At 38.4% G+C, this 14,751-nt stretch overlaps 1 protein-coding gene across 4 annotated transcripts in view; it reads left to right on the top strand.

The window, feature by feature from the left end:
* The window catches only part of NEK10 (NIMA related kinase 10), a 267,365-nt gene that overhangs the window by 215,898 nt on the left and 36,716 nt on the right, over positions 1–14,751 (top strand). For all 4 annotated transcript variants that reach the window (XM_061395695.1, XM_061395694.1, XM_061395692.1 and 1 more), the window contains 2 exons: positions 2,132–2,232; positions 12,483–12,593. In XM_061395695.1, the coding sequence (XP_061251679.1) occupies positions 2,132–2,232; positions 12,483–12,593 (212 nt within the window). The remainder of the gene's footprint in view (positions 1–2,131; positions 2,233–12,482; positions 12,594–14,751) is intronic.

Here is a 14,751-nt window from a genome sequence, read left to right as displayed (position 1 = left end):
CTGAAATATGTAAATAGAAAAGTAACTGAAAGGCAATGCACCAAGCTGGTATCAGAGGTTGCCTCTGGGGAGAAGGCTGATGGACGGTGGTCCCAGGGGTTCTAGAGTCTCTTCTGTGATTACTTAGGTTATTGCACATTTGTCTGCCTATTTTATAATAGGCATCTGTAAATATACATTTTAAAATGTACTTTTTAGAGAGTAAGAAATCAAAGCTATTTTCAAAACTCAAGGAATTACTGGGATTGAGAGAGTAGTGGCCAAGGGTCTTAAAGAAAAATTGTTGCACTGCATATTGAGTAGTACAGAAGGCAGGCATTCTAGCTAACTATTTCTGTTTTATATATATGGCCACAGATATAAAACATCAACTAAACTACATAAGTTTTAGATATCAGTCTAGACAAACAAGTAATTACAGAGGTGGTGTGGGGAGGGAGATAGGAGGGAGGTTCAAAAGGGAGGGGATATATGTATACCTATGGCTGATTCATGTTGAGGTTTGACAGAAAACAGCAAAATTCTGTAAAGCAATTATCCTTCAATAAAAAATAAATTAATTAAAAAATAAAACTATAAAAATAAAAAAATTTATTTTAAAAGAATAATTATTTCTGCAAAGAAACATTACTGTAGAAAATATAATGTATGTATACTTGGCCATCTCTGCAGGCTGAAGCAGATATGCCCAGTTCTCTGTTTTCTATTTCAGAACTACCTTAATTCTTTCTGGTTTATCTTCACATTTTTACACTAAAGGGTAATTTATTAAGCCTCATCTGAAAGGTCAAGTAACTCATGTTTATAAGAAGTTAGACACAGTTCCTAGAGGAGGTAGATCCTTTAAATTTCAAACATTTAAATGGTATTATATGTAGATGGATTAGAACTAGATGATTTCTTGTGTGAATTTCTCAACACAGTAAAAGCACCCATAAGAAAAAGAATATTTTCTTTTCTTTGTAGTTTCCTAAATATACACTTTCATATGCTAATTGTAAGACAAATTGAATCTTTTAATAGCCACATTAAATTTTCTCTATAAATGTTTCAAAAATAAAATTTTAGGGTAAAATATGTAAGCCTTCTAAGAAAGCACTTATATAAGAATCATTTTTCAAAATCTTAGCTGTTGCTAAAGCAATGATTGTGTTCACATTTAATTTCATCTACTCAAGGTTTCATTGAGGTAAAAAAAGAAGGTCTTTGGAACTTTTCTTTAAAAAAGAGAATTTGGGAAGAAAAGCATTATTTTAGAAAGCATGCTACAGGTTGTAGCAAGGCAGGGAAAGAACAGGAAGATGGGAGAGAGGATAGTATACATCCACCTATCTGGTCTTTCTTCCGTTGTGATCTGAGGTTGAGAGGAGGCAGAGGGGACCTGTGACTAACATGGAGGTTGAGGCCTTTCTTTTAAATAGCTTTACATTCCTTGAAGTTAAGAGTGGGACTTGTGCCTATGACATGTGAATCTGGGAAAGTGGCTTATATGCAGTTTGGCACCAAGCTAGCCTAGGACTGTGAAAGTGATGTGGCTCTATGATGAGAATTCAGAATACATTATAAATGTCTCTTATTGATACCTGAAGGGAGGTGAAAATTATAATTCATAACAATTTTCAAACCCTTGATTATATTACAAATTATAATTTATTAGTTTTTTTGTTTGCTCTGTAAGATTACCTATTCAGTATTTGCATTTTGGTAGTTTTAATAAAATTAGTTTTATTTGCTATAATGAATTACAAATTTTAAAGTGTGATAGTCTCTTAACTGCACATATCTGATGCCTACCTTTTCAGTGGACACAGTATACAAGACACCACTGACTGCTAGTGGCAGCCTGGTGTAATTGCAAGCAAATTTTCCAAGTGATAAATAGTCTTCCAGATGTTATCAGTAACATCATCATGTTACTCAGGGGTCTGAGAAGTAGAAGGAAGGAATTATGCATCCAATATCATAACATATTGAAGTGTTACAAACTCTCTACATAATGTTTCATTGGCAGGATGAGGGTTTTTGCTTTAATTGTTTTTTTCCCCCTGAATTTTACCCCATTTTTCCATTAATATGGTGTTTGAAGGGGAAAACCAGGGTCTTCACTAACTGCAGATTTTTTTATCCACAGCATCTGCAGGAATTGCTGTGTCACAGAGGAAGGTACGTCAGATCAGTGATCCTATTCAGCAGATCCTAATCCAGCTGCACAAAGTCATCTACATCACTCAGGTCAGTGTGCCAGCTTTTTATTTCCTTTTCATCTTAAGTACAAGTTTGGTGCTAATATTGCCAAAGAACTCTTTGAGACACTCTTAGAATCCACTCCTGTGCATGTTCTCTGGGTTGCTACTAATATGGAATAACAAAATCTTGCAGTTTTTTTTTTTAATGTATAAACTATTACCTCTTTGGTAATGATGTGTACCAGTTTCCCTGGATCATATTTCCCTGGATCATACCATATCCAGGGGGACTGGTACACATCATTACCAAAGAGGAAATATGATATGAGATGGGTCATATGAGATATGACCCTTGTTCTTGACTTAAAGCTCACTATTGTGGGTCTTAAGAGGAATGAGTATCTCTTTTAAAAATATTAGCCCTCATTTGTCCTGGGTGAGGTTAGTATAGAGTTTTGAAGCAAAAGAAGGCTTGTCTTCTCAGATGCAGGGTTTAAAGCTACTTCCACTGGCAATGATAGCTCAGAGTGAGTTGAGTTTCAAGATAGTCAGTTTTATCTGGGTCCAACAACATGTCCCTACTTGGAGTTTTAGTATTCTAATTTTTCTTTTTTTTTTTTACCTTTTGCATGAGAAATTTGGTGAAATGAGCATTCAGCTGACACTGTAACTCAGCAATCTACTCAATTAGATTCCTGTTTGATTATTAGCTATACCAGTGCTGTGGTAGCAAGAAGTACATTCTATTAGGGCTGTCATGGAATCTTTCTGGCTCTTAGACTATGATTTGAGCTGACAGTTAAAGGACCCAAGCCTGTCATTGTCTCTGTAAGTGCTCCAGTACATCTGAAGGACCCACCTCCCTCCCCATCCTTGTGGTCTTCATACTGCCTGATCATCAAATGTAGCAGTCTCTCAGGCTTCCAGGGTGCTCCCTTCAGTTGGCTCTTCACCCAGATGACTGTGATGAACTGCAGCAGCACTGCATGCCATGGATCACTAGCATCTTGTGTCCTCTTGGCAAATAACCCATCAGTGGGCTTAGTTCCAAGGGTACAATCAAACCAGTTTTCAAATACCATCTGTGTGGCTCCTCCTGGACAATCCTGGAACCAAATCTGTTTCATTAAGGGTCTATGAAAAGACTCTTTTCATAGAAGAGGGAACAGAAAAGAGAACAGAAACCACAATGATTTCAACAGGGACAGTTTCACTTAAATACTTATATAAGAATTACTCATAATAACAGGGTATCATCTATTGAGGTGGAGAAGGCAACGGCAACCCACTCCAGTACTCTTGCCTGGGAAATCCCATGGACGGAGGAGCCTGGTGGGCTACAGTCCATGTGGTTGCGGGGAATCAGACACAACTGACGTGACTTAGCAGCAGCGTCTACTGAGGAGGGGAAGAGAAATTTAAAGACAATAAGAGCAGATAGGGAAGTCACTATTTATAGGGCTAAGGAAGAGCACCCAAGAAAGGAACAAAATGAAAGAGGACACCCTATCCTGGGCTGAGGTTCAGACCTCCTGGAAAAACCAGAGAAATGTTCTGAGGTTCTGTGCTTTGGACCTGCTGGAAAGCAGCATGTAAGGATAACATGCTAGGAACTGCCCTCCGTGGAACCAGGTGAGGTGCCAGAGGTAGGTTCTGCTCCATGGAACTCTTCAGAAAGCTGGTTGCAGGGTTGGTGCCACTGAATTTGGTTGAGGGTTAGCACCACTTGAAGTTCCCTTCCCTGCTGACCATTCAATGCTGCCGAACTAAGGTAAGGGAGGAGCATCACTGGAACCAGAAAGACAGGCTGAATCCTCTACTAGCGCCCTCTGCTGATAGATCTGAACATCCAGCCAGCTGACAAGGGACATTTGTTTCAGTATCACAAATAGGGCGGAGAAGGTGGATTTGGAAGTGAGAGTAAACAAACTGACAACGGGGACAGTTAGCCTGGGGGCTTTATGAGGGGCTCCCTTATTTGGAACCTGCCAACCTCCAGCTTCTCACTGTTCCTCCTTTGACTTCTGCCCATCCTGGAGAGTAGCCTGGCTCTTATCTATCATGTTTGAATTGTTTTTTATGGATTTTTTGGTTGGTTCACTTTTAAACTAAATCTGGTATTCTTTCCAGTTACCCTGAGGGCCACCCTTTTGAGACTTAAGAGTCTAAAGTTGATTACTTTTTCCTCCATTTTCTGCCTACAACCTTTCCCTTATGCAACCCCACAAAACTGTCTACCTGATTGAATGAAAGTAGGTGAAGGGGCAAGAAAATTGGTTAATAAATCAAAATATACTCTGCCATATCTCTATTGAGTAAAGGTATTATATTCAAAAACACATTTCCATTTAAATACTGATATAAATATGTGGGGAAGCATTTTTAACTGTAGTGTTATGGAAATAACTTCAAATAGCTTTTTGGTTATCTTAACAATTCACTACCAAATTAAGAGAAATATCCTTTGAAATTTAATTTCTATATGCCTGTCTTGATCATTTTTATATATTAATAATAAAAATAAAAAATAATGAAACCTTTAAAGGTTTTTTATTATTAATATATAAAAATGATCAAGACAGGACAACTTGGAAGAAATGGACAAATTCTTAGAAAAGTACAACTTTCCAAAACTGAACCAGGAAGAGACAGAAAATCTTAATAGACCCATCACAAGCACCGAAATTGAAACTGTAATCAGAAATCTTCCAGCAAACAAAAGCCCAGGTCCAGACGGCTTCATAGCTGAATTCCACCAAAAATTTAGAGACAAGCTAACACCTATTCTACTCAAACTCTTCCAGAAAATTGCAGAGGAAGGTAAACTTCCAAACTCATTCTATGAGGCCACCATCACCCTAATACCAAAACCTGACAAAGATGCCACAAAAAAAAGAAAAAACTACAGGCCAATATCACTGATGAACATAGATGCAAAAATCCTTAACAAAATTCTAGCAATCAGAATCCAACAACACATTAAAAAGATCATACATCATGACCAAGTGGGTTTTATCCCATGGATGCAAGGAATCTTCAATATCTGCAAATCAGTCAATGTAATACACCACATTAACAAATGGAAAAATAAAAGCCATATGATTATCTCAATAGATGCAGAGAAAGCCTTTGACAAAATTCAACATCCCTTTATGATAAAGACTCTCCAGAAAGCAGGAATAGAAGGAACATACCTCAACATAATAAAAGTATATATGACAAACCCTTAGCAAACATTATCCTCAATGGTGAAAAATTGAAAGCATCTCCCCTAAAGTCAGGAACAAGACAAGGGTGCCCAGTCTCACCACTACTATTCAACATAGTTTTGGAAGTTTTGGCCACAGCAATCAGAGCAGAAAAAGAAATAAAAGGAATCCATATTAGAAAAGAAGAAGTAAAACTCTCACTGTTTGCAGATGACATGATCCTCTACATAGAAAACCCTAAAGACTCCACCAGAAAATTACTAGAGCTAATCAATGAATATAGTAAATTTGCAGGATATAAAATCAACACACAGAAATCCCTTGCATTCCTATACACCAACAATGAGAAAATAGAGAAATTAAGGAAACAATTCCATTCACCATTGCGATGAAAAGAATAAAATACTTAGGAATATATCTACCTAAAGAAACAAAAGACCTATATATATATATAAAACTATAAAACACTGGTGAAAGAAATCAAAGAGGACACTAATAGATGGAGAAATATACTGTGTTCATGGATCAGAAGAATCAATATAGTGAAAATGAGTATACTACCCAAAGCAATCTATAGATTCAATGCAATCCCTATCAAGCTACCAATGGTATTTTTCACAGAGCTAGAACAAATAATTTCACAATTTGTACGGAAATACAAAAACCTCAAATAACCAAAGCAATCTTGAGAAAGAAGAATGGACCTGGAGGAATCAACTTGCCTGACTTCAGGCTCTACTACGAAGCCACAATTATCAAGACAGTATGGTACTGACACAAAGACAGAAATATAGATCAATGGAACAAAATAGAAAGCCCAGCGATAAACCCACGCACCTATGGACACCTTATCTTTGACAAAGGAGGCAAGAATATACAGTGGAGAAAAGACAATCTCTTTAACAAGTGGTGCTGGGAAAACTGGTCAACCACTTGTAAAAGAATGAAACTAGAACACTTTCTAATGCCATACACAAAAATAAACTCAAAATGGATTAATCTAAATGTGAGACTAGAAACTATAAAACTCCTAGAGGAGAACATAGGCAAAACACTCTCCGACATAAATCACAGCAGGATCCTCTATGACCCACGCTCCCAGAATATTGGAAATAAAAGCAAAAATAAACAAATGGGACTTAATTAAAATGAAAAGCTTCTGCACAACAAAAGAAACTATAAGTAAGGTGAAAAGACACTCTTCAGAATGGGAGAAAATAATAGCAAATGAAGCAACTGACGAAGAATTAATCTCAAAAGTATGCAAGCAACTTCTGCAGCTCAATTCCATCAAAATAAATGACCCAATCAAAAAATGGGCCAAAGACCTAAACAGATATTTCTCCAAAGAAGACATACAGATGGCTAACAAGCACATGAAAAGATGCTCAACATCACTCTTTATCAGAGAAATGCAAATCAAAACCACAATGAGGTGCCATTTCACGCCAGTCAGAATGGTTGCTGTCCAAAAGTCTACAAGCAATAAATGGTGGAGAGGGTGTGGAGAAAAGGGAACCCTCTTACACTGTTGGTGGGAATGCAAACTAGTACAGCCACTATGGAGAACAGTGTGGAGATTCCTTAAAAAACTGGAAATAGAACTGCCATACAACCCAGCAATCCCACTGCTGGGTATACACACCAAGGAAAACAGAATTGAAAGAGACACGTGTACCCCAATGTTCATTGCAGCACTGTTTATAATAGCCAGGACATGGAAGCAACCTAGATGTCCATCAGCAGATGAATGGATAAGAAAGCTGTGGTACATATACACAATGGAGTATTAGTCTGACATCAAAAAGAATACATTTGAATCATTTCTAATGAGGTGGATGAAACTGAAGCCTATTATACAGAGTGAAGTCAGAAAGAAAAACACCAATACAGTATACTAATGCATATATATGGAATTTAGAAAGATGGTAATGATAACCTTGTATGTGAGACAGCAAAAGAGACACAGATGTATAGAACAGTCTTTTGGACTCTGTGGGAGAGGGTGAGGGTGGGATGATTTGGGAGAATGGCATCAAAACATGTATAATATCATATGTGGAACGAATCGCCAGTCCAGGTTCAATACATGATACAGGATGCCCGGGGCTGGTGCACTGGGATGACCCAGAGGGATGGTATGGGGAGGGAGGAGGGAGGGGGGTTCAGGATGGGGAACACATTTACACCTGTGGCAGATTCATGTTGATGTATGGCAAAACCAATACTAACTATATTGTAAAGTACAAAAAAAAAATAATAAATCAAATTTCATGGTTAAAATAAATAAATAAATGGATATATTTTATTTCTTTACTGGATTCCAAAGTATTTTAAAGCAAGAATGAAACAATTATTAACACTTAATTATTATGCTCTTACACTTCCAGCATAACAAATTATTTCATATTTTTGGCAAAATGCCGTTCCTTGCTGCAAGTTCAGATATAACCATGGTTATTGTAAAAATGTACTTCCAGAATTCTTTAAAGTTTATGACTTTGTACATAGTAAGGAATGATTACTCTTTGGGAAACTAAATTACAGTGCTCACCAAACTTAATGTCTTTCAAATAAAGGAGATAAATAAAAGGCTAAACATTACACTCGCATATTCACCAAAGGTTGAAGACCAGGATCAGTTTTTCCCCTCTGGTAATGGCAAAGGAAAACTTCTGAAAGTAAAACTGAATTGACAAAGCAAACCAAAAAACCCTTCTTGTTCATGTATTTATATACTAGGCTCTTAAACTCTCACAGTCTTATGCTGTGATAGCACCCTGAATTGCAGAGCCAGGTCCCTTCTGACAACCAACAAGTGACTTTAAATGGGAAACTGCTTACTTTTGGCTGGTGGTGACATTTCCTACCCAATTTCCATGGAGACAAATCTGTGGAAACAATCTAAAAGCAGCTATTTTTAGAGACACAATGTTAGAATCCTTATCCTGCCTCCAGTGATTTTTCATCTGTTTTCATCAAAAATGAGATAGTAATCTTAAGACCAGTGAGCTGAGAATGAAATCAGTGGTTCACTTCCATTGCTGAAAACCAAAATTGATCTTTGAGCAATTAAGGTGACTGAAATACATATGTTAGCAGGAGTCTTCATGTGTTATTGCTTAGGTGGAAACTTTGCAGCCAATGTAAGTTTGGATTTAACTCTATAGTTAAAATTTGATTGTTGTGTTAAATAAATGCTTTGAAAATTAGCATATTGCAACTTTTTAAAAATGAAACATCTGTCTCCTAGAGAGTAGACTGTTAGTTTGGTTGGAGCTCCTTTAGATTGTCATCTTACCAACAATACTTGTTGCCAGAAGAATACAGAGATGTGGTCAGGAATAGCAATGAGCTGTCCTCAGATGGAAAATGCAGGACTAACTGTCATCAGGGCAACATACTGTTTTTTTCCAGCAGTGGTGATGGATGAAGTTAGATCCATCTGTACCCTCTCATCTGGATCTTCTGATTCCTAGGGGCAAGGATGACAGATTAAATAGAATTTAGGGCAAATCTGTGTTTCTCAAGTGGACTCAGGTTTTCAGGGTTTGTAAACTCTTAAGGCAAATAGATGGGGAAAAAATGGAAACCATGACAGGCTTTATTTTGGGGTCCAGAATCACGATGGATGAGACTGCAGCCATGAAATGACAAGATGCTTGCTCCTTGGAAGAAAAGCTATGACAAACCTAGACAGTGTGTTAAAAAGCAGATACATAAGTTTTCCAACAAAAGCCAACGTAGTCAAAGCTATGGTTTTTCCAGTAGTCATGTACAGATGTGAGAGTTGGACCATAAAGAATGCTGAGTGCTGAAGAATTGATGCTTTCGAATTGTAGTGCCAGAGAAGACTCTTGAAAGTCCCTTGGACAGCAAGGAGATCAAACCAGTCAATACAAAAGGAAATCAACCCTGAATATTCATTGGAAGGACTCATGATGAAGCTGAAACTCCAATACTTTGGCCACTGATGCAAAGAGCCAACTCATTGGAAAAGCCCCAGATGCTGGGAAAGATTGAGAGCAAGAAGAGAAGGGGGCAACAGAAGATAAGATGGTTGGATGGTATCATCAACTCAACGGACATGAGTTTGAGCAAGCTCTGGGAGATACTGAAAGACAAGGAAGCCCAGATAGTGCTTCAGTCCATGTGGTCACAAAGAGTCAGACATGACTGAGTGACTGAGCAACAACAACAAGAGAATTTTACATTCGGTGTATTTATTTTGATGATATGCTGAACAGTTTAGCATTTAGTGAAATCTCCTTTTAAACAATAATATGTCAAATCACTTTTTTTCGATAGGAAAGATATTATTTGAGTCACTATCAAAGCAGATCCTGTGGGCTACTGAAAGGTTGTTGTTGAGCCATGAAAGATGCCAGGATTCTTGGTCTCTGGAGGAGAGGAATTCAATCCAGGGCCAGTGACAAGGCTTGATCAGAGCTTTTGTGTAATAAAGTTTTATCAAAGTATAAAAGAGATAGAGAAAGCTTCTGACATAGATATCAGAAGGGGGCAGAAAGAGTGCCCCCCCTGCTGGTCTTTAGCCAGATGTTTTATGTCTGTTCAGTTCAGTTTAGTTCAGTCGCTCAGTCGTATCTGACTCTTTGCGACCCCATGAATCGCAGCACGCCAGGCCTCCCTGTCCATCACCAACTCCCGTGATGCCATCCAGCCATCTCATCCTCTGTTGTCCCCTTCTCCTCCTGCCCCCAATCCCTCCTAGCATCAGAGTCTTTTCCAATGAGTCAACTCTTTGCATGAGGTGGCCAAAGTGCTGGAGTTTCAGCTTTAGCATCATTCCTTCCAAAGAAATCCCAGGGCTGATCTCCTTCAGAATGGACTTGTTGGATCTCCTTGCAGTCCAGGAGACTCTCAAGAGTCTTTTCCAACACCACAGTTGAAAAGCATCAATTCTTCGGCACTCAGCCTTCTTCACAGCCCAACTCTCACATCCATACATGACCTCAGGAAAAACCATAGCCTTGACTAGATGGACCTTTGTTGGCAAAGTAATGTCTCTGCTTTTCAATATGCTATCTAGGTTGGTCATAACTTTCCTTCCAAGGAGTAAGCATCTTTTAATTTCATGGCTGCAGTCACCATCTGCAGTGATTTTGGAGCCCCAAAAAATAAAGTCTGATACTGTTTCCAGTGTTTCCCCATCTATTTCCCATGAAGTGGTGGGACTGGATGCCATGATCTTCGTTTTCTGAATGTCTGTTAGGAAGCTATTAATCAGATAAGAGAGACACCTCAAGGCCGATGGAGTTTCACCAGGCCCCTCTCCCACAATATGCATTTTTGAGATAGGATGGCACGAGGTGTGTCATCCCCCAGACATGAAACAATTGATATGAATACTGGTTTGTTGAGCTATTATCAGCCCAAGGTTTGAGAAAAGAAAAAAAGTTAGTCTAGTTGGAACTATTTTGAAGAAAGGCAAATTCCAAAGCAAATATATAATACATTAACATAGCTTAAGAAAAGCATTTCCATAAGAAAAACGCATTGGTTAGCTCAAGGTTAGAAAAAAGTTAAGGTGGAACCAGGTATTGTCATGGCAACACAGAATTTTAAGAGAAAAATACCTGATGCTTGCACCCTATTTCCTCCATTTGGAGACCCTTGGCCTTCCTGCCTGTTACCCTCTCACTACTGATGGTCTGCCAGTGTATTTTTTGGAGACACTAGAGGATATAGTTCCTCAGAAAGAATCCATATATTATGTTTGAGGAAACCTACTATATAAACATACAAGGTTTTATTTTTTCCTTCTGTTACTTTGGAATGATGAAAACAAACAAAAACCACACTTTTAGACTTGTGATGTTGAGGGAGTCATTCTCTCTTCTAGACTCAGTTTCATCATTCAGGTGGCCATGGGACTGTGAGATAAGGGAAATACAGTATGTGAAATGTTTGTAAAGTGTTATACTAGTGTAATGCTAGTGATGGTGGTGTTTGCTCTCAAGCAAAAGTAGAGCTGGGAGACTCAGAAAGTGTCTTGGGTGTTATATAAAATCTGACTTACTCACCTATAGAATAGTTCCTGATTTATAAGTTTATTGTCAAGAAAAAAAGTGGGCTAATGCCCACAAAAGAGAACAGTAGTGCCTGGCACATACAAATTATAGGTAGTAGTCATTTCATCCTTAGTATTATAATATATGTGTATTTACCTGTACTTATGTCATCTGCAGTTAGACTATGCATGAGTTACCATTCTGTGCAAAAACTTTAATTCTTCATGAAAACTTTAAAGATAGGGTACTGTCCCTTGTGATGCCCCGTATGTGAATCTTAAGTTGACTGAATATTGACTTATGCAAGAAAGGTTTTATGAAAGTCAATTCAAGCCATCAGGAGTAGTAAAAGCAATTCTAAGTTAACTAGAGGCATATCAATTTAGTTGCCAGAACCAGGGTAAGTCACTTTTCAAGGACGCACTGGCGCTGTAGCGGACAATAAGGCATGTCAGGGAAGACTGCCACCCTTCCCTTTGACGGACAGAACCACGCTGGGCCGCGCCTGAAACGCCATGCACCAGCTCTGCCTTGCGGTGTTTGACTCAGGGAGGTGGAAGCTTCTGGTGGGTAACAGTAAGGAGTTATCAACTCTAAACAGTGCTTCTCATGATACTTTCCCTTCTCTACCCCAAACAGTGGCTTCCTACTACTTATTTATTAAATCTAATTCATCCTGACTGAGCCCTAATGTATACATATTCATTTCTCTCTTTATTCTTTCATAGAATACATCTTTCCTTGTAAGTCTGTTATTTACAAGATTCAGTTTATATGTGCAACTAATATGTAGTTTAGTTCTGTGAAAAATAACATCAATAAAATGAAAGAACAGTAATATAATTAGAAGTAACCTTTTGAAAGAAAACACAGTAAAATATTTTTTCTGGATTGTAGACTGAAAAATTGTAGTATCAAATCATGCTATTTGGAGTAAAATTTAAAATTCTTCTTGAGTCCTATTGAATGAATATTGTTACCATCACAAATGCTTCTTGAGAGTCAGCTATGCATTGTTAATGACATGCTTATTATGATTTTCTCATGTTATGCAGCTTCCTCCAGCTTTGCACCACAACTTGAAAAGAAGGATTATAGAGAGATTCAAGAAATCCCTCTTCAGCCAGCAGAGTAACCCTTGTAATTTGAAATCTGAAATTAAAAAGGTACAGTATTCTTCTACATATAGAAATTCTTTTACTAACAAAAACACATCATATGAATTAAATTTTATCCTCCCATGCTTGAATCCTCTATTAAACTCTGCCCTTTCCTAAAGCATGTTATCAATGTTTGTCTTAGCCCATTTGGGCAGCTATAGTAAAAATGCCAAAAACTGTGAGTTTATAAGCAGCAGGAATTTATTGCTCACAATTCTGGAATCTGGAAGTCCAAGATCAGGGTGCCAGAATAGTTGAGTCTAGTAACCTCTTCCAGGTTTCAGACTGTCAACTTCTTGCTATATCCTTATGTGGCAGAGGGAGGTAAGGGAGCTCTTCCAGGCCTCTTTTATAAGGGTACTTTTAATAAGAACACTTATATAAGGGCTTTATTTTTATGGCCTAATTACCTCCCAAAGGTCCCTCCTGGGGGATTAGTGTCAATATACAAATTTGAGAGAACACGAGCACTGAGACCATAGCATACTTAAGATATTAAATCAAGGATGTGTCTTTGCCTCTAATTTTCTCACCTTTATTTCTGAAGCCATCAACCTCAGAAGACTAATAGAAAGTTCTTTCAGTGTTATTGTATGTTTCCTAAGAAGAAATGTTATTAAATATCTTTAATATAAACAAATATGTATGTCCATTTAGAGAATTCTATTCCAATCTTTATTGGAATATTCTTCACCAAGCTCATAAATTTAAGTTTGCAACCCTGAACAAGTCACTTAAGCATCTGAGGTCATAATTTTTATCATTTAAGAAGGTGAAATGAGCCATTTCTTAAAGTTCTTTTCTTCTTTGACATTAGAGAGTCTCCTAGACTTTGGGTGCTGGTAAATATTCCTATTCTTACATAAGAAAACTAAATCACCAAGAGGTTAAATCAACCCCAGATGGAAAGAAAACTGGTTATTTCTGATTAACACAACTTGGCGAAAGGGTATCCTTTTGACTTTGTTGGTAGCCATTCTGATACAGGCCTTGGAGATGGTCACAGGTTCTGTTCTCCTGTCCCAGAACGACACAGGCCAAACAGCTTGGACCCACTGGTGTAAAGATGCTTGATCCTGTTCCAATTTTGTGTATTTTTAAAAAGTTTCAGCACATACTGGTGCTGAAGCCGAAGTTCTAATACATTGGCCACCTGATGCAAAAGCCAACTCATTGGGAAAGACTCTGATTCTGGGAAAGATTGAGGGCAAGAGGAGAAGGGGGTGACAGAGGATGATATGGTTGGATGGCATCACTGACTCAATGGACATGAATTTGAGCAGACTTAGGGAGACAGCGAAGGACAGGGAAGCCTGGCATGCTGCATTTCATGGGGTCGCAAAGAGTCAGACACAACTTAGTGACTGAACAACAACAGAATATACTTAAACTTTGGCTCAGGCATGCTGCCAATGAACTTTTTATTTAAGGTTTATTTGAAAATTTTACTGTATCCAATCTGTAGCATAAATCAACTCATAATCTGGGCAGTGTTGGGGTATGGAGGGAACCAAAAGTGCCCATTGAACTGAGAAGGCATCTTGAGACCTATAAACAAGGCAGGCAACTCTGTATAATCAAATTTGTTCCAGAGTAATTTACAGGGTGAAATTCCCTGGTGGTTCAGCGGTAAAGAATCTGCCTGCCAATACAGGAGACATGGGTTTGATGCCTGGGTCAGAAAGATCCCCTGGAGAGGGAAATGGCAACCCACTCCAGTTTCTTGCCTGGGAAATCCCATGGACAGAGGCTGCAGTCCATGGGGTTGCAAAAGAGTCCAACATGACGTAGTGATTGAACAGCAAACTTACAAGGTGGGATGGAGATCAGGTGGACAATGACCCAGAAGCATTTGCAGCTGCTCCCTACACCTTCGAGGAGCCACTGGGATGGTTTTATAGTTAACTTAGGGTGTGGGGGTTGGTGCTCGGAAACAGGATGTGCCTTCCTAAGTCAAGTTTATGAATTGATAACTGGTCACATGGGCACAAGGAATACCTCAACCAACATCTTTATCATTGTCTTTGGGGACAAGCAGAGCATGGAGGCCACCTGGTCATGATGATTATTAAAAAACTTCTCTTAACGACTAAGGCCCTGACAACAGAGATGTGACTTACTGGCCAGTACAGTCCTGAGTGAGGTCAGGGGGAGGACAGGAGGA

The sequence above is a fragment of the Bos javanicus genome, chromosome 22 (assembly GCF_032452875.1).
Source record: "Bos javanicus breed banteng chromosome 22, ARS-OSU_banteng_1.0, whole genome shotgun sequence".
Classification (NCBI taxonomy): Eukaryota; Metazoa; Chordata; class Mammalia; order Artiodactyla; family Bovidae; genus Bos; species Bos javanicus.
Note: the sequence above shows the minus strand (reverse complement) of the source record. Positions and strands in the feature narration are given on the sequence as shown.